Below are 19,268 nucleotides of genomic sequence, written 5' to 3' on the forward strand. Positions count from 1 at the left end.
CATATTAAATAATTAATCATTTGATCAATTTTAAAACTCTATGCGAATAAACATATTAATGTATAAACAAGTAAAAATGAATATATATATATATATAGTGCTCAAAATCGTTTTATGTAATTTGTTTGTTTGATACCAAGAAATTAAATTTTGTCAAATTTTTGATATTTACAACAAAACAAGTCAATCCAAGCACATCATCTATTTTTAAATAGGTTTAATTTGGTCCAGCTTTTCCCTTTTTTTTTTCCCTTTAACACCTCTAACAGCTAGAAAAAAAGAAGAAGAAAAACAAGGGCCGAAAAAAGAAAAAAGAAAAAAGAAAAAAGGAAAAAGGAGACGAAAAACCAGGAGAATAGAGAGAAGAGAAAGATAAAAAAGCTGGAAAATTCAAGCTCATATTGGTTCCAAAGGCGACGAGGACAACTGATACGGATCGAGAAATCCAAAATAGGTAAAGCAGAAAAGAGCAATTCGAACCATAAAAACAGCAGCGACGAAAATGGAAGAATCAACGGCTAAAGTAGAGAGATCAATAGCCGCGCCGATGATATTCCTTATTGTCGTAGCTTTGCAATTCCTTTCCCGCTATTTCGAAATCAATAAAAAGGTTATTCTTCTCTTCATTTTTCATGTTCTTTATATCACAATTTTCCTTTTAAATTTTATATTAAACAATTTTCGGTTTAAGTTAATTTCACAATGACTCGATAATGAATATCAGTTTTTTTTTTAAATCCTAATTTTGATTTGGTGAAGTAGTAGCTTTTAAGTTTTTACTTTTGAGAGATATTAAACATCTGTCGATATGTTAATGATTGATTTGTTCAGTGGGGAGGTTTGAGTCATTTCGGTTTTGTTTGTTCTATAACTATCATAGATATCTTAATATTTGTGAAATAATTGCTTGTTTTGCAATTGATGTTTGTGATATGAACTGTTAAACTTTTTTCAGAAAGGTTCCGCAAGTTCCGAGGATATACAGTTGCGAGCAGAAATTAAGCAGCTGCTAAAGGAGGCAAGTGCCTTGTCACAGTAAGTGATGTCTTGTTTAGTAATCAGACTTCACATCTAGTCTTTTTTTTTTCCCTTTTTAATAACAAAAGTGTCCGTCCATCTTGGGCGCATGGCGTACCTACTAATCCACCGGGTACCTGCTACTCCCACCAGCATAGGTACCTAAATCAAGGCTTCCACAAATGAGAATATATCACCTAGAGATTTTTTATCTTTGCTGGTATTGCCAGAATTTGAACCATGATCTCCATGGTCGAATCCAACATCACTCACTGCAGGGCTACACCTTTGGGGCATATGTAGTTTTAGTCATTTAAATTACTAGTATCTTTTGCTCTGTACATCAAAGCTTATCCTAAGCAAGATTTCATTTTGATTCTTCTTTGCTGTGAATTTTCAAAGATTTTCTTTTATGTTGAGTTACTGTAGTTATACTTGATTGATAAGTGGGTTGATAGTCAATAATATATAATGAAACTAGAAAGTGGAGTTTCCAGAGGAAACATGATAGTTTTTTCTTTTCATATGGTAAATAAAACTGATCATGTCATTAGGGAAGTTCTATGGTATGGAAAAATTGATTGTGCCTTCGCATGTATTTCAGGCCGTCAACATTTGCACAAGCTGCAAAACTGAGGAGGTTAGCTACAGCCAAGGAGAAGGAACTTGCTAAAAGTATGGCTTACATCTGTCTTCTTTAGAATAAAAACTAGTACTTTACTAGTAATCCATACCTAGAATGACAAACACTACATGGCTGTGCTGCCGTGGCTTGATATAGTAGCTTTTAGAAGGAATATTGGAATAGAACATTGCTGATAGAACTTACTGGTTACTGCCAGGGACAAATTTCTTCACCCACTTAATGAAGTGATTCATCTTCCATGAATTTTATGCCCAAATTTAGCAGATTGTGCCCAGATTTATGCTGCCTCTTGTAGACAAAAGAACAGTCATCATATCCCACCAAGTTACATTTGTGATGGGAAAGATTACTTTAAAAGAATTGGTGATCCTCATTATCAATAGCATTACAAAGCAAAGAACGAGCATTCTGCAATGAGTTCCCAATGAATGTAAATCCTGTCCATTGTACTCAGCCTACCATGGCTATGAAACCACGAGACAAAAGAATACTTGGAAATAGCTGATTTTTTCAATTTTTTTATAGTAATTTGAATAGTGAAAAGCCTAGATTGAGTTGAATGCAAGAGCATTTCAAATGTAGAGGAACAAGGTGCAGCATACTAACTCTTTCAGCTCAACATGAAATTTATCAATAAATTTAGACATTTATCATTCTCTGATGCAGATCAAGCAATTCGCAGCAAAGAGACGAAATTGTCATATGATACATACACAAAAGGCCTAACTATTTTGCAGGTATGCATGGGGTTAGTTAAGTGGTTTACAAGCTTCATTTAAGTTGTAATATTCTTATTCACCCGCTAATCACACAGGTCTTGACATACTTGTTGCTGGTTATCTGGTTTTGGCGTATTCCTGTGGCTTCCATATCTAAGCAGCTCGTACAGCCTTTTGGTAATGATGTTAATTCCTAGATTTTTGAGCTGTAGTCATATCTGCATGACATTTCGTGAATGTGATGTATGCTTATAATGTACACATTTTCCAATTTGCTTTGCTGTGTCTTTCATTGCGGTTTATGGACTAATGTACATTTGATTGCTTTCGCCGGCTTTTAGGATATCCTTGTTTATATTTCAACCGAGCAATCTACCAGTTGCGTACTGATCTGCTGTTCTTCCACTTTTACAGGTAAGATGTTGTCTTGGCGAGCTGGAGGTCCTGTCAATGAAAATGTTATGGTAATGATTAGTCGCGAATATTTCTTTAATGTCGATTTGTTTCTTTTTGGGGAGATAATGACTGAACGAAGCAGACATGTGAGAGTAGGTCTTACGGTTTGAGCCTCTGCTTGAACCTCACGACTTACCTATTTATTAACTTAATAGAAAAAAGAGTAAATACTGGGTATGTTGTTGTTGATGTTGTTGTAATAGAAAAAAGAGTATAATAGAAGGGTTTAAAAGATTTATTCACTAGGTATTGTTATATTTTCCTGGGGCTTTCAGAGAAGCACCTAAGAATTTAGGAAACTATTTCCCTGCAGTTTTCGTCATTCCTCACTTCCCACGGAAAGCTAACATTTGTCAACATTCTTCAAGTATATTGTTGTGATCGTATAGTGTCCAATCCATCCAACCCATACATATGATTAATAGGATCTACAGTCCTTTTCTTTTCCTATTTTATCCTGAGTTTTGAAGAGAATTACCTTGTTGGATCTTATTGTACCTTTGGTTCTTTATATTGGGCCAAGTCTAATGTGCGTAAAAGGCAGCACTTGTAACATATCACCAAAAAAAAAAAACCCAAAGCTGCTTGTGTTTTGGCTGAATGACATTTTGAACTGTTGTTTCTTGCAATTGCAGGTGGGGATTATTCCATGGTTGATATTGTCTACGAGAGTCAGCAAATCTATCTGCCGAAGAATATTCAACTAGGAGGAGAAAGTATAAGTGATATTAGTGTGCACTGACCCTTTTTTCCCTTTCTTTTTGATATCTATTTCATTGTATTGTCAATTCATTAGGATTTGTACATTGAATGTGCTACACTTCTGTAAGGAGTACCCTTTTTCTTTTTCTGGAAAGTAGGAACAGATGCGATAAGTTAGAAGTCATGTTAGAAAGGAGTGCTTCTATATGGCTTCTTTTGGTTTTGAAAAGCAAATGCAGTTTTCGGTTGTTGGATTTTTAGGGATAAGTTTGTAATATTTATGTTTGTCAAGTGGATCCGCTTTTTGAGTTGAAATATAATTATATTGTGTGCATTTGGTATACAAAAGAGGATTTTTGTAGTGACAGTGCTAGACATAATTTGCACAATCACGTCAGCCTTGTTGTTGATGCTGCTTAGGGTTGAGCTAAGTTGGCTTGGTTCAGCTACAACATTCTCAAATTGGTTGTAAACTTCGTCCTTTCCTGCAAAAAGAAGTACTATCCACAGTCAGGATTTAGTGTGTATATGATATTTGCTTCATTGTGTGGTTAATGCAATGTACATATTGCCACTGACTGCTTTTGTTTGTCGCAAACCGGCAATGCTTGTAACAGTGTTATAAATAGCGCTCGCCTCAGCGCTAATAGCGTGAGGCGATGCGATGCGAGCAGCCTGCGCTATTTTGGCTCTGTTGCGTTGCGATTGTAAAAGGTGAGCGCCTCTGCTTGTGTAGCGAGAGGCGAGCTGTGGCGTCTGCTTTTTGAAAAAAAGAAAGAAAAAGGCGCAGATTAGGGCTTAAAACATTAGGGCTTGCAGTAATTTCACGTTTCTTTCTTCTTCAACCTTCAAACAACAGAGCACCCAAGTCCACCCAGCCCAGGTAAGCTTCTTTTCTTCTTTCTCCTCTCTTTCTTTCTTCCTTTTCTTTCTTCTTCTCTTCTTCTTTCTATTTTTTTGTTTTGTTTTTGTCGAGCAACAGTGCAGAACAAAGAGTCTGTCTGTTGCTCTGGTTTTTTTTCGTTTTTCTTTTCTTCTGATCTTCTCTTCTTCTTTCTATTTTTTTTGCTCTGTTTTTTGTCGAGCAACAGTGCAGCAAAAAAAGGACAGAGAGTCTGTTTGTGCTCTGTTTTTTTTTTTCGTTCTTCTTCTCTTCTTCTTTTTTTGTTGCTCTGTTTTTTATTGAGCAGCAGTACTGCACCCTGTTTTTGCAGAGGCAGAGGCAGAGAACTTCTTCGAAACTTCAAACCTAAAATTTCCTCCTTTTTCAGTTATAGAGTAGAATTAATTGCATATTGTGAATTGATATATTTATTAATATATTATTGTTATTGAGTTTTTAGTTATATATATAATATTTTATTTTTTTGTATAAATTATCGCTTCACATAAAGAATGCAAGCGCTTCGCTGCGCGCCTCTCGCCTTAGTGAAGCGGGCTCTCGTCGCTATTTGTCGCCGCACGCTATCCAAAACACTGGCTTGTAAGATAGATGCATAACCCACTTTTTGTTTTTAAGTGATTTAAATATTTGAAACTTTTTAGCTTATCAATATTTTTCTCTAGCTCTCTTCCCTGAGCAGGTCACAGCACCATGTCCTTCACTTGAGTAGCAATGTAGCTGTTTGCCCCTCTGGAGTGTGAGTTCACCTGCCTAATGTCTACTTAGTCACCACTATTCTAGTGCTGTAGGGTCTGCTGTCACATCCGTGTTAACATATCACTATTCGTAATTCATTAGCTTTTTAGGATGCACTCTTTAGTCTGCCTTTCACTTTTAGAATGTTATTGCCCATGTTAACTACCTTCTCTTTTCTTCCATTTACTCTAAAATTTCACTAATAAACACCAAGTTGGTATCAAGAAGTATGTGCAAGTTGTGTATATGACTCAACCTTAGTCATTTACAGGCACTTATCAAGTTTGTTCAGCTACATATACTAACGTTCCCCGTCAAGCTTCTGAAACCATGTTGACTACTCAAAGAATGTGTTTCAGTAACTTGATTCTCAATCTCTCTAATTTAGAAGTAATTGATACAATTAAGTTGACTAAAATTGGAGTTACAAATTCTAGGTTAACTCCTCAAGTATCTTACCCTATCCCAATTTGTTCGTTGCTCTCTCTTTCAGGTTTTTGACTTATCTCTCAGCCATATGTGAGGATGATGTTCAGGGGAAGAAGCTAATACATGCAGCCATCAATCCGCTGTTTTGCGTTCCGGTTTCTGGAAGTTCTGAAAATGATAATTCTGTGGAGAACTATAGTGAAACTAGAGATGCAAAACCTGCTTTACTTTGGAGTGTCTTGTATACTCAAGAGCTTACTAAGGTATCTGGAATACCCTCTTTTACCTTTTTTGTTTTTGGTTTGCTCTACACAGCTACCAGCTTCCATTTTGTTTCAATATGAATTTTCTTCAGTTCTTGTTTCATTTCGCTAAAGGAAATGTGCTATTCGTTTTGATAATGCTTTTTGTTTGTAAAAATACTGAAATGGCTATCAAGCGCCTTTCGCATTTTAGGCCTTTGCTGTCAGTCAATTTTGTTTCCTTCAGGGTTATGGATTATTTCGGCCTGGAATCTTCTGCACATTTAGATAGAGGTTATCAACTTATCATATAGAATATCTAACATGTTCACTAGTGTAAACATAAAAAAAGCATGTTCATTAGTGTCGCTGAGCATAGTACATTAGTTGGTTGGCGGATTGGAATTAACTACTCTTGAAGTTTATCATCTGTGTTTTGTTTAGAGTTGAAAGTCAGACTAGAGCAGTTGGATTGCTTATCGCCCAATTTAGTCATTATTTTATCCCGGAGGAAGGGTGTGGTATCAATATTCATGGAGTAGATTCTATGGGATTAAGTGTGAGTATTCCTTTTCAAGAAGTGTGAGAATTACCCTTTAGATCCCCACTTATAATAGGGCTAAGGATAGCTTTTGCTTCATTTCTCTTCCTCCTTGCCCTTCATCTCCCTCCAACACTGAGCCTTTCCAGTTACATCTTGCTACCTCCGGCGACTCCTCTTCCCTGCAGATTGCTTTACCTGTTGTCGGTCGATCCACCCCCCAAGAGAGAAAAGACCATGTAGCTGAGATTATGATTTTCTGCCTCCCATCCCCTCCTCTTGTTCCCTCCCTTCAGCTGATTGCTCTGTCTCTTTCCTTTCATTGGTCTTCCTTGTATTTCTTTCTCCTGCCCTTGCAATTTAATGTCTCTTTCCTTTCATTGGTCTTCCTTGTATTTCTTTCTCCTGCCCTTGCAATTTAATGTTCTCCACCCCTTTATTTTTTTTCCCTATGATTTTTTCCCTTTGTTATTCTTCTCTTCTCCTTTTCCCCGAAAACATTCTACTTTTATGTCCTGAAATACTTACGTTTTGCTAACTATGCAACAATCTTCTTCTCTCTCTATTTTCTTCCCAACAATTATTACATTCTATTAACCAGGTTGCGATTCTTCTTCTGTAAATTATAGTTCATGGTTGAAAATTATGGATAATTAGTGTTAGATTGATGGACATTGGATGGAGATGAATTTGTGATGGAAAAATCAAATATTGTAGTGTAGTTAATTAATCTAGTTTCTTATATATTATACAATCCCTTGTTTTGCATGAAGATTATACTTGGACTGATATTTCAATTTTCGTGTAAAACACAAGATTGGGTGGATTGCTGTTAAGGTACCACATGGGATTAAGCAAACTGTACCAAACGGCAAGCACAGAATATCGGGTTGTGATACACATTACGATCCCCAAATAATTAATCAGTTATCCATGAGCTAATTATCTCAGTTCATGCGACATGCTACCAAATGATCCCCGAGTTTGTGATCTATGCCTGGCGTGTTGTCCTGACTTTTCCAAATTCCGTCCATCAGTTTTAGGATGTACTAGATAAATCATTTGTACCCCCATGGCAGATGGGAGTCCATACTCCCATGATCTTCTGGTTGCTACAGAAAAGGTAACATCCATTCTGCTTTTCTTAAATGGACCTCTTTTACATTAGTCCCTATCTTCTTTTCTCCCTGATAGCTGCCACCTTTTTTCTTCTTTCATCTTGTGCTTTACCTTCTTTGTCATGGCCTGTTTGCGTGCATATCAAAGGGCTTATAGTGATGTAGGAGAAGGCTAGATCCTCAGACATTGACCCATTTGGTGTTCTTGTGCTATTTTTGTGTAGATATTTCAAGAGCTGTACTTTGAGTCGAGGGTCTTGGAAAACAACCTTTCTAGCCCTCACTCTGCGTATACATTACCCTCCTCAGACTCTAGTTGTGGTGTTATACTGGAGGACTAGAGACCAAATTGATGCTGCTGGATATGTTGTCATTTTAGCTGACAGTTGGCAGAATAATACAGTGGGATTACACTGATTTTTTTTTTTTTGTTATTGTTGTTGTTGTTGTTGCATGGACAATGACCGACGAGAATATAGTTGAGGTGGTTTCTGTCCCTATATTCCAATGTTGAAGTGTTTACTTGAAATGCTTCGTTGTTGTAAGAGTAATAGCTATAGCTAGTCTTTCTAGTTTCTTCCGCCTACAAATGAACAAGAAGTAGCGTAGAGGGTTGGCACGAGACTTGGGAGTGTTAAAGAGTTTGTCTACTTTTACAATTATTTTTTGCGGTGGTTGATTCGAGACTTTCCATGACTTGAACCTAGTTTCTATCTTAGCTTCCAAAGTTAAGAAATTGTAAGCTGCAGTGGCGAAGTCAGGAAATTCAATAAGGGTTCAAATTTTGAACACCCTTTGACAGTGGGTTATGCAAGGGTGTTCAACGTCTATTTTTAACCAATAACAAGTAAATATTTTACCTTAATACGTAGTGTAAACTTTCGGTAAGCTGCACGTAAACTTAGAGAGGCAGTTAGTTCTTCCTCTATAAACTTGAGGGGTTTAGCTGTAAATTGCAGTGAGTTCTTTTTACTTTTGCAATTATTTTTTGCGATGTTTGATTCGAGACTTTCCATGACTTAGAAGCTAGTGTGTGTGTATAAAAAATGTACAGACACACTTCCATCTAGTTGGGTAAATAAAAAGATCGAGTTAGAGTGGAAGAATCCCAAACGTCCCTGACGTCGCACTTCCAATCGGTTATACGAGTACATTTTAAAGGTACTATCCGTTACTAGTAGTCAGTAGGCGCTGCAGTATAAGTGAAAAAATGTAGTGAAGGCCTGTGAAGCCTATGAGACTCTTTCACCTGTCGCCACGTGTCCAACATGCAACCAAAAGCTTATGTTATTTTCACAAGGCACGTTTGGTCCTCTCGATACTCTTATCACAACTGTTTGCTTCTAAGAAATACAGTACTTCTTCTTCCACTGGCGGCGTTTCAGATGTTTTGTCAATTTTACTTTTGTGTACTTCGATGGAACGCGTGATGTGTTTTGCATGAGCATTGGTGCCCTCCCCCTTAAACTTTTCAAATGCTTTGGAACAAAACCAAGATTGGGAGTCCCTACTCTTTCACCATGCTTCCCTTTTTCATTGTTGGAAAATAAAATGAAAGTCACTATAAACATTGATTTCTTTTTCTAATTGTAGCTCAAGCTTAAAAATGTTTGTGTAGTAAATTTCGTTCGACTCTCTTGATCTTTTGAGTTTAGTAGTAATATCTCCTTCACCTTTTAAATAATGATAAAGTGAACCTCTAGGATCTTAAAGTAACTGCTAAAAATGAATTGATTATTACATGTATTTTCAAAACATAAAGAACGAGATTCTTTGGAATGGTTCAAGCCCTTTCTTTTTTCTTTCCCTATTATGGTGTTTGCTTAAAAAAATCTTACGAAAGTGTTTCATCCAATTTTATTTGAACATTTTGCAAAAAACTGTTTTTCAACTAAGCGCCAGAAAGGGAAGTTATTCAATTGAAAAAACAGAAAAACTCTTTCTTTTGGTGTTTGGTTTTTTTTATAATAATTTGAAAAAAGTTTCTGAAACAAAATTTAGTGTACAACTTATGACAAAGCTGTATTACGGAAATCAAGTCCCAAAAGAAGATTTGGAGAGTGTTTAGTCAACACTCAACAAAAAAGGAAAAGGTCAATAACTATAGTGATAGAATGAAACAGAAGAAATAGGAAAAGAACAATAAATACACACCCTTCTGCTTCTCTCTCTCTCTCTCTCTCCTCCCCGGGAAATGACAACTGAGCCTCATGCAATGGGAATGCGCCTCTCTTCATTCAACCTTTTTGCTTCCCAATTACTCATTTTCTTTCCTCTGTCAAAACTCTCTCTTTTCACTTTCAGTTTCTGTTCTTTCTCTCATGGCTTCTTCACAGAACCGTACCCTCACAGCTCTTGTCATTTTCCAGAACTTCTTGTATCCTGGTATATATCCTAATCTCTCTCTGTTTTCTCATGTTTTTTTACGTTATAAACCCAAAATCTTGATATGGGTCGGTGTTAAAACAAAGTCTTGGATTCATGTTTTTGTTTTCGTTCAAATGCATAGATTTTTCTTAGCTAATATACTCTGTTCTTTTAACAGTGATGTTTAGGTCGGTGCATGTATACCGGACAGAAGGAGGAAAAGAAGAAATGGAAGAGAGGGAATATTTGTTTCATGAAACTAGTAACTTTGAGGAAACTGGGTTTGCTCCAGTTATCACATTGCACAAATTTGACGTCTCTGCTCAGTTTGTAGGGATTGAAAATGGTGTATGGAAATGCATGTTTGTGTATGACTCCGGCCGCCATCAATCCACCAGTACTAATGCTAGTCCTGAGTGGCTTTCGTTTGCTGAGTACGTTTTCATTTTCTGACTATAAATTTTCTTGCTTTATCATCTTTAGTACAATAGGAAACTGGTATTCTTATGCCCCGATTTATGTAATGGTGTTTCAATAGATGCAGAGTTTGATATGATTATTTGACTTATACGTTATATTAATGATAAAGCAGGAAATGTTAAACTAGTTGTTAGAAAGTTCGTTTTACAGAGAATGTGAATCAGCACCTTTCGCCTGTTTAGTCCAAACTTAATGTTGTAAATGACACAACTCACTTGATAGACTGCAATAGTTCCCTGAGTTAAAGGGAACAACTGAATTTTGTTGTAAATAGCTTTTATATTGTGCATCTCCCTGGTGCTATTGTTAATGAAAGATTTTACCTTTTTATGAAAAAAGTTTGTTTGACATTGGAAATGTCACATCAAAATTTAAGCATTGAATGTTCTTTTGATGAATTTGATTTTTTGAAAGTCGTTAGGGTGAATAGAAATGGGATGTCAAATATTTTGGTATGACCCGAGCAGGAAAGGTGGCATACAAATTGGGAGGGAGAAAATATTTTTCTAGTTCTCTCGAATCTTTCGTGATGATTTCATGACTGTGTAAAGTTTGCAGGTTTGCATGACTGGAGGTCATTGTTTATGTCATAGCAGGCTGTGCCTGTTGTGTTCAAATTAGTACTGATACAGTAATTTGGTTTTTGATTAATTAAAAAGTGATGCCATAATGTTCTCTTTTTTCTTAATTCCCCTTAAAAAAACTATCCTTTTCTTATTTGAACCCTTGAAAATGCCTTATATCTTTAGTTCTCTGGTAATCCACGACTCGTCATTCTTGGTTACTATCTGTCGTTCATCCTTTACTAAAGCCAGACCAGCTAAAAAGCGGCAGTAGATTCTGAAAAATGACTTACTTTGGCTATGCTCCGAGCATTTATAAGATGAATTTACTTGCCTGTAGAGGTTCTGATGCAATTATATAGCCGTTTCTGGCTTCATGGTATGCTCCCTCGGCCAAACATGCAACAAAGGACCTGTGCAAGGCAAATAAATTCTTTTTGTTGCATCTTATATATTGGTTCAATAATAAGTTGTGAGGTTTTTCGTGTGACTAGAAATACTTTTGATTGAACATAGGTGAATTTCATTTAGGCTCATAATACTCTTGCCTTGAAGTTTCAGGCTAGTCCTAATTGTTGATCCCTCCAAGGCTCCAACTGGAGCTGCAATTATAATTCACTGGGGATGCTATTATTTCTGTAGTTAATTTTTATATTTTGTGGGTTATTGTTACTGTTTGTGCTGTTTCCTATTTCATCTCAGAAATTGGAGATTATTTACTTGTCGTTCCATTGATGTAATTGTTTTTGTTTCAGCATTAAAAATTGTGTTTCCTGTCACTACCTGCATTTATGTGACTTGGTGATGTCCCTCTTTAACTCATTCTCTATTTTCTTACTTAATTATTTTACTTTATGTATCCAGAAACCCTAAGATGGATTTTATTCCAACATTAGCCAATGATCTGCGTGCTATATCTGAGTTAGCACTAAATGTCGAATTCAGGGATTCGTCGGGAAGGTCAAGCACCGAGGAAAGTGGAGGTAACAATATTAAAAGCAATCAGCCAGACGTGAAACGCCGCGTGCCCTTTCTGGATCTTAACTCTCTCCCTTATTCAGACTCGGACATTGAAGAAAATGACCAAAATGCGTCAGGTTAAATTCCAACTTTGTTTATATACAGGAAGGTCTTTCAATTTCTGTATCAAACAATTGGATATTGAACATGAAGTTCATATTAATAGCATACAGAAGTAAGCTGTATCTTTTCTTCATTGTTCATGCTGGATGCTAAGACATTCACTAATAACTAGATGAGATCATATTGAAATTCATGCTGGTTTATTTACAGTTAATCTGAATGGTGGTTTAGTGGAACTTATTCTACTATGAATGTGATCTTTCAAGCTAGGATTGTTTATGGCCTCAAAAGAAGCTATAAAAATATGTATTGCTGATTAAAATGGCGGATACTAGGAATAGTTTGTCGTATTTTGTGATGGATTTATACATACAAGGAATCATTCTAAGCCTTTTATTTCTAACACATGGTGCTTCTTGGAAACATATCATTGGTACAAGTTCCGACATCTCATGAATTTAGCTAGACATTTGATGTGCAAAGTTTCTCGTGGTGAGTCATACATTTTCAATTCCTTTACCAGTAGTTCTCAAGCATTCACTAGGTCCGCGGAGAGAATCGTTTCATGCTCTGTATGATCCCAATCACTCAAGGCTATCTTACAATAGCGGCATGGTTTTGGCCTCAGCTTAATGCAGTCTTCATTATTAGTGTGTTTACTAACCAAGCTCTATAAAAGGGATGCATTTAAATTAATGAAACATAACAATCTCCATCGGGGACTCGGGGTATATTCCCCCTAAAAAATCAAGTGATCTGTTTTGAAAGTAACAAACTAAACCAATTTTGAACAACACATATGTTGCATGGGAAGATGGAACTTTCAAGCAAAGAACTCATTATTTGTGCGGATGTGTTTTACCATAGTAGATATAGTTCTCATTACATAGTGGATCAGAGGAACTTTAAAATGACGGTTAATACAATGGCAACTCTGCGAAATGACCTGACCAGATATTTTCATGTGAATTTCTAGGTTTCCTATTAACGAATCACTCTTTATGTTAGGTTACTTGTATATTGATCTTACATGTATATGTCCATCGTCACTCTGTTGTGTATACTTGTATCTTTTGGTTTCCAAAAGGAGATATGTCTATAAATATTTTGGATCTTACGGGTTTAGGACTTTTTGATGACACTGGCTGTATGTCCTATCCTAACCACCGGTAAAAGTCTGTATTTAAAATCAAAAGCATTAACTGTTAGAAGTTCGTTTGTTTTATTGCCAGCTTTTGGAATTGGATATCGCAATATCATTGTTATGGCGATGTATAGCGTCCTTATTAATTGGCAATCCAAATATTCTAAATGGACGTGGCAAAAACAATATCGTAACCTCTAGCGATATGATCATACATATTTCACCTTTGATGAGAAGGACTTTGAGGCCAAGTAAGAGTTCATATATCACGCTGGACGGGAGATTTACATGATTTGCCGAAGTACTGTGTCTTCTGTGTTCTCCATCAGGCTGTTCTGTATCATCATTCTCTTTAAGATAGAATGTAGTTATAATATACTAAATAAAGCTATAGATTCAAAGAGCATTCTCTGGATTTTGGCTTTACTATGGACAAGGAACTTGCAAACGCGGATTTCGTAAGTACTTGATGGGTGGTTCTCATTTGTCACATAGCTCTTCTATCAGAGCATTTATTCCTTTTCCTTTGGAAGTCATAACTCCAGCGCTACTTGCAAACACCTATGAGTTTATGTTATATTTGCTATGCTTTGTGCATTTTCTTTCCTTCTTGATTTTGAATTATGTGTTCTGGATCATGGTTTTAATGCCTATCAGTATGATGCAAATTTCTCACTTTGATAAAAAATGGCAATTAATTGATCCATAGACTTCAGTTGCATGCATGGATTTCATCATTTCTCTTTTCTGTGGTTTTGCAATATGTGAGCTCGCTTCCATCAGTTTATCTGCTTATTATTTAGTAGTCTTTTACTGGTCTGCTCTTTTCTCTGTTTCAAAGAGGAAGGTACCTTCTGTCATCTGTGACATTATTTCCAGGAAACCTGGCACATTTTTTTTTCTTTTCCTAGCTTAACTTACTGTTCTAGGAGTGAAATGTGAGGACTTTATTCCAAAAATATTATCTTTAGTTCCATAATAAGACTAAGTGTTTGAAGAGTAAAAACATGTTCATATCTTTAAGGATGTCATAAAGTCTTGTCATTACAAATATGATTCCATATTTAGCTTATTTTGTTTAAAATATCGGATGTGTAAAGAGATGCTGATAAAGGAAAAAACGGAGTGCATTCACTGTAAACTAGATGGACAATTTTCCTTCTGTGGTAGTGCAGGAGCAGTTCACTATCGGTTTGGTGAGTTATTTGGTCACCAATTCAGTCTAATGAACTTGGTTCGCGCTTAGTTTGTTCGTATTTGCTAAAGGATGTGAAAATTATACTAGGTTGGTTGACGAGTCAAAACTGTGTTGTATATTTTATGCATTTTTGCCTTTTTTGAATGATTTGCTTGGTGTTTTAATTGTAATTGGCCTAATTTGTGGATTATTGTGGTGTTAGGTACCAAGAAGGGCCAAAATGGAGCTAATGGAACTATAGGGCTAAAAGTAGGAAACTGAGCTATTTTGAGCAATAAAAGAAGGTGGTGTGGAGAAGTGAAGGTCCGGCCGGCAGCTGGTTTTTCAGCACTACGCAGCAATACCAGCGCTCCGTGAGCTACCCAGTTGGCGCAGTGGACCTTCTCTTCTGTGCACCTTCTTCTTTTATTGATCATCTGCTCCAAATAGCTTCAAATTCCTTCTTTTATCCTCCAAATAGTTCCCTAGCTTCATATTTGCTCTTCTTGGTACCTAATGCAAAGCTGTATAAAACTATAAATGCTTAAAGGATAGAGAATAACTAACACAAAGCTGAAATCAGAGGCAAGCATCTTGATATGTTGTTAGTGGAAGACTGCTCTATGATTTAGAACTGAGCTAAACACAACAGTGCAATAACAACTTGTTGATTCTATTTACCCTCTTTTAGTTTTAGGGCAGGGACTGGAGCAATATCGGCCTTAATTGCCGTTGTGTATGGACTTATTTTCTTGGCTACAGATCAGTCTTAGTATTTTTTACTGCAAGGTAAATGGGGACAACACAACTTAATTGCCTTGTAGAAAAGAAATCACTCTTAGGTATGTTTGTTTTTGAATGTTCTCTATGTTTTGTGTTCCTTTTCTTTTAGCAGGGTTAAAAGCTGCTCAATATATGTTAATTGTTTATACGTTGAACGAATAGTTAATCTAGTTCATTTTCTTGGTGTCCTAATACTGTTGGATACTATGACCTAAGATATGTTTAATTAGCAGCAGTTGCATTAAGCTAGTTTCTGTCTGTCTGATGTTAGAAAATTAGTTTTCTAGGAACTTCCGCTCTAATTACCAGATGTACCAGTCTTTAAATACTTTTAACATGTATGAATGTAAACGTTTTTTTCTCTGATAAAAGCATAGACACTTGCTAAAAGGATTATGAATTTGTAGAGAACAAGAAACGGAGGGCGGCAACCAAAGACATAGCAAGACTCGCTTTGGAAGATCTTGCCAAGTACTTTGACCTTCCAATTGTGGAGGCTTCAAAAAGTTTGAAGGTTGGACTTACAGTACTCAAAAAGAAATGCAGAGAGTTCGGCATCCCTCGATGGCCACATAGGAAGATCAAGTCTCTAGACAGTCTCATACATGATCTCCAGGTATCCTCTTCAACTCATATATATTTGCTCCTATTTCATTGAACAAAAGTTTTTCTTTTTTTGTTTCGAAGTTCTTTATTAAATAGCTAGATGTAGAAAATTGGTAAATGTTACTTGGACGGCTTGACCAAATAATGCTCTTGTAACATTCAATGTCTCTGATCCAATGCTAGAAGAAACCATATATTTTGATCTTGTTCTGATATTGGTTCACAAGTAAGATGACTTGACAATGTTTCTTATGTTTGTTTTATTGCTTGGACGTATGTTTTTGTAGGAAGAGATGCAACGACAACAGGAGGAAGACGAGTTAGCAGCTATCGCAGTGGAAGAGAGAAAAAGAAGGATAGAATATGAAAGAGAAAGCATAGAAAAGAAGCCTTTCATGGACATACAGAAGGAAACTAAAAAGTTTAGACAAGATATCTTCAAGAGAAGATATAAAGCTAGAGTTCTTGAGAACCAATGTCGAACGTGACCACTGTTCTAGTGTATCGAACATTAGATAGTTAAAGGAGCATCGGAGAAAATGTAAGTAGACATTAGCTAGCTAGCCTTTTCACAGAGATGGCAATCCTTCCCATCATTTTCCACTTCCCTGGTGGCGCATTTTTGTTATTCTTCGACTCAGCGTCCTATTCTGAGGGTGTTTAAATGAACAGCTTGATCAAGTTATTCATAGGACAATCTGGGATTGGTTTTTCAACTGGTGGTTTTGTTGCCACAAGCTACGCTTATTGACTAACTGTTGAAGCCTTGTTTTGTTGTCAATTCAGCATAGAATTTAAACACTGTTGGCAGCAAGGAGGTTGATTGTTCTGATTTGATTGTAATTCAATTTATATAATCGTTATTTCATGGCAATTTAAATTTTCAACAACAAAATATGTTCCGTCACCTATGTATTGCATGTGTTATGAGTTACTTAGAAATAACTTGCACTGATTTTGTCTGTGGATTAAAGAAAAAGATAAATCAGATGTAATCCGAGCAAGGTTTGCTATCTTAGTTTGGTTGTTCCTTCTATTTATTTGCAACCGGAGAAGAATGGAGACTCTCATCGTTACTCCAAAAATTTGTTTTTAGCTTCAGCCTAGCCCTTTAATTAGGCTAGAAAATTTACTTTACTCTTGATCCTGTTTCGTTTTTTTCTTTAGTCATAAGGAACAGATACACAGGTTTTTGAGGTATGCAAATTAGGTAGATTTTTAGGTAAAAGAAGGATAACATACGAAGACTGTGAATTTTATATGTAATGCAGGCCTTATAATTCTGCCACACAAGGATGACGCTGATAACCAAATATAGATCCCTGGCTTTTACATTTGCTTAGCGAAAATCACAATCATCAGCTTTTGGCCATCTCAGTGCCCATTTGATGGTACAGACTTTCCTCCAACAGCATCTTTTGAGTATTTCTGTCTGATAATACATGTCTGTTTTATTCCTTTTTTCTTCAATGTTCGTCGTTCTTGTATTTTATATGTAATCTTTATTTGCACATTACTGGCTGGGGAAATATCGAGTTCTTGACCAAAAAGAAACCACATTTGAATGGCGATCTCAATTTTTTTATGGTTCTTGATGTTTGTCTATAAAAATTCTAATGCATTTCAAAACTTTGACTTTGATATGAATGCAGACTGCAGGTTCTGACACTTAAACTACAACTGTTTGAGTTTGGTTTGGGATTAGAAAATGTTGAAGACAAGTGATAGTTTAGCAAGGAGGTTGGTTGGGAGTTCAATCATTTACACGCGTAAATTTCTGTTCCGAATTTTATCTGTAGGTCCAATACCAAACCACATCGCCTTTATTCTGGATGGGAATAGGAGGTACGCTAAGAAACGGAATATAGCCGAGGCTACTGGATATAGAGCTGGTTTTTTGGCTGTCATGTGCATGCTCAAGTATTGCTACGAATTAGGTGTCAAATACATGACAATATATGCATTCAGTATCGATAATTTCAGAAGAAGACCGGAGGAAGTTCAGTACTTAATGGACTTAATGCTGGAGAAAATTGAAGGACTAATCAAGCAAGAAAGCATTGTCAATGAATATGGAGTGAGGGTACATTTTGTAGGGAACCTGAAGCTCCTTAACGAGCGAGTTAGAGTTGCAGCTGAGAAGGCAATGCTAGCCACTGTCAACAACACCAATAGCACTCTCTTAATCTGTATGGCCTACACTTCTACTGATGAGATTTTGCACGCCGTTCAATCATCCTGCCTAGAGAAATGGAAGGAGATACAAGAACTTGACGCAAACCAAGCTCAAAATGGTGAAATAACTGAAGAAAAACAGGAGCTAAAACATATCATAAAGCTGGTAGATATAGAGAGGCATACATACATGGGATTGGCACCTGATCCTGATGTTCTAATTCGAACTTCGGGTGAAACTCGTCTTAGCAATTTCCTTCTTTGGCAGACTACAAGCTGTTTACTGTATTCTCCAAAGGTATTGTTCCCTGAGATTGGTTTACGACACTTGGTATGGGCAGTCTTGAATTTCCAGCGACTGTATCCTCATTTGGAGAAGGAAAAGAAGCAGTTGTAAAATCACTGCTATTTTACCTTTATTAGTCTTTGTCCTGTTTTTCCTCAGATCAGTAGTTCACTGCTAATCATTATATCCAAATTTAATGACTCTGATATTAAGGATGATCAGTCATTATTTCGAAATTTTAACACCCCTCAAATGATAAGGTTGATGTTTAACCCAAAAACTGTTTTTTATTTTATTTTATAAAATAGCGACCGTAAAGTATAAACCAAAGACAAGTATAAAGAAAAACTGATATATTATTCAACTTTTAAACTGATGTACATAATGAACTGAAGTCTCCTCTATTTATAGAAGGAAGCTGCTACTGCAAGCTGTTACTGCAAGCTGCTGTGTAAGCTGCTTGTAACTTGCTTGTAAACTGCTTGTAAGTTGCTACTGCAAGCTGTTGTTTAAGTTGCTTGTAAGCTATTACTGTACCAGATATAGATAATCTTCTACCGGGGCTAATGTTTATCCATAACGGAGTACCGAAATGATAAGCTTCTTCAGGAGGCTTATTTTCAATAGAGTACCAAATAGATAAATATATTTACGGCGGAGTCCCATACGGATAAGCTTCTTCAGGAAACTTATTTACAACGGAGTACTAAATGAACATTCATAATATAATATATATATTTATAACACTCCCCCTTGGATGTTTATTAAAAGATATTGTGCCTCATTAAAACCTTACTAGGAAAAACCCCGTGGGAAAAAATCCTAGTGAAGGAAAAAGAGTACACACATTTAGTAATACGCATTGCTAGGTGCCTCATTAAAAACCATATAAGGAAAATCGCGTCGGAAAAAACCTTAGTAAGGAAAAAAGAGTGCATCGCGTATTTTACTCCCCCTAATGAAAATCTTGTTTCAAATATTTGAGTCTCCGCATTCCTATCTTGTTTACCATCTTCTCAAAAGTTGAAGTTGGCAAAGATTTAGTGAATAAATCTGCTGTATTGTCACTTGAACGGATTTGTTGCACATCAATGT

The 19,268-nt window shown here is 36.3% G+C and overlaps 3 protein-coding genes across 5 annotated transcripts; all 3 read left to right on the forward strand.

The window, feature by feature from the left end:
- Positions 1 to 297: 297 nt before the first annotated feature.
- On the forward strand, positions 298 to 3,872 carry LOC109218264. Its single transcript, XM_019382617.1, has 7 exons — positions 298 to 610; positions 956 to 1,035; positions 1,622 to 1,692; positions 2,330 to 2,400; positions 2,478 to 2,559; positions 2,797 to 2,846; positions 3,474 to 3,872. The coding sequence occupies exons 1-7, from the start codon at positions 503 to 505 to the stop codon at positions 3,543 to 3,545; spliced, it is 534 nt and encodes a 177-aa protein (XP_019238162.1). The 5' UTR covers positions 298 to 502; the 3' UTR covers positions 3,546 to 3,872.
- Positions 3,873 to 3,976: 104 nt separating this feature from the next.
- LOC109218262 (protein RKD5) lies at positions 3,977 to 16,581 on the forward strand. 3 transcript variants are annotated; one of them, XM_019382616.1, is made up of 5 exons: positions 3,977 to 5,871; positions 10,055 to 10,310; positions 11,784 to 12,016; positions 15,514 to 15,722; positions 16,000 to 16,581. In XM_019382616.1, the coding sequence occupies exons 2-5, from the start codon at positions 10,057 to 10,059 to the stop codon at positions 16,198 to 16,200; spliced, it is 897 nt and encodes a 298-aa protein (XP_019238161.1). In that variant the 5' UTR covers positions 3,977 to 5,871; positions 10,055 to 10,056; the 3' UTR covers positions 16,201 to 16,581. The 3 variants fall into 3 exon arrangements, with proteins under 3 accessions (XP_019238161.1, XP_019238159.1, XP_019238160.1); XM_019382614.1 differs by lacking the exon at positions 3,977 to 5,871 and adding an exon at positions 9,545 to 9,894; XM_019382615.1 differs by lacking the exon at positions 3,977 to 5,871 and adding an exon at positions 9,545 to 9,894 and having other exon boundaries at positions 11,865 to 12,016.
- A 420-nt stretch (positions 16,582 to 17,001) lies between these two features.
- On the forward strand, positions 17,002 to 18,323 carry LOC109218261 (dehydrodolichyl diphosphate synthase 6-like). The gene is made up of 2 exons (XM_019382613.1): positions 17,002 to 17,103; positions 17,365 to 18,323. Exon 2 carries the CDS (start codon positions 17,421 to 17,423, stop codon positions 18,282 to 18,284), a length of 864 nt encoding a protein of 287 aa, XP_019238158.1. The 5' UTR covers positions 17,002 to 17,103; positions 17,365 to 17,420; the 3' UTR covers positions 18,285 to 18,323.
- The last annotated feature ends 945 nt before the right edge of the window (positions 18,324 to 19,268 follow it).

Source organism: Nicotiana attenuata, unplaced genomic scaffold, assembly GCF_001879085.1.
Source record: "Nicotiana attenuata strain UT unplaced genomic scaffold, NIATTr2, whole genome shotgun sequence".
Lineage (NCBI taxonomy): Eukaryota > Viridiplantae > Streptophyta > Magnoliopsida > Solanales > Solanaceae > Nicotiana > Nicotiana attenuata.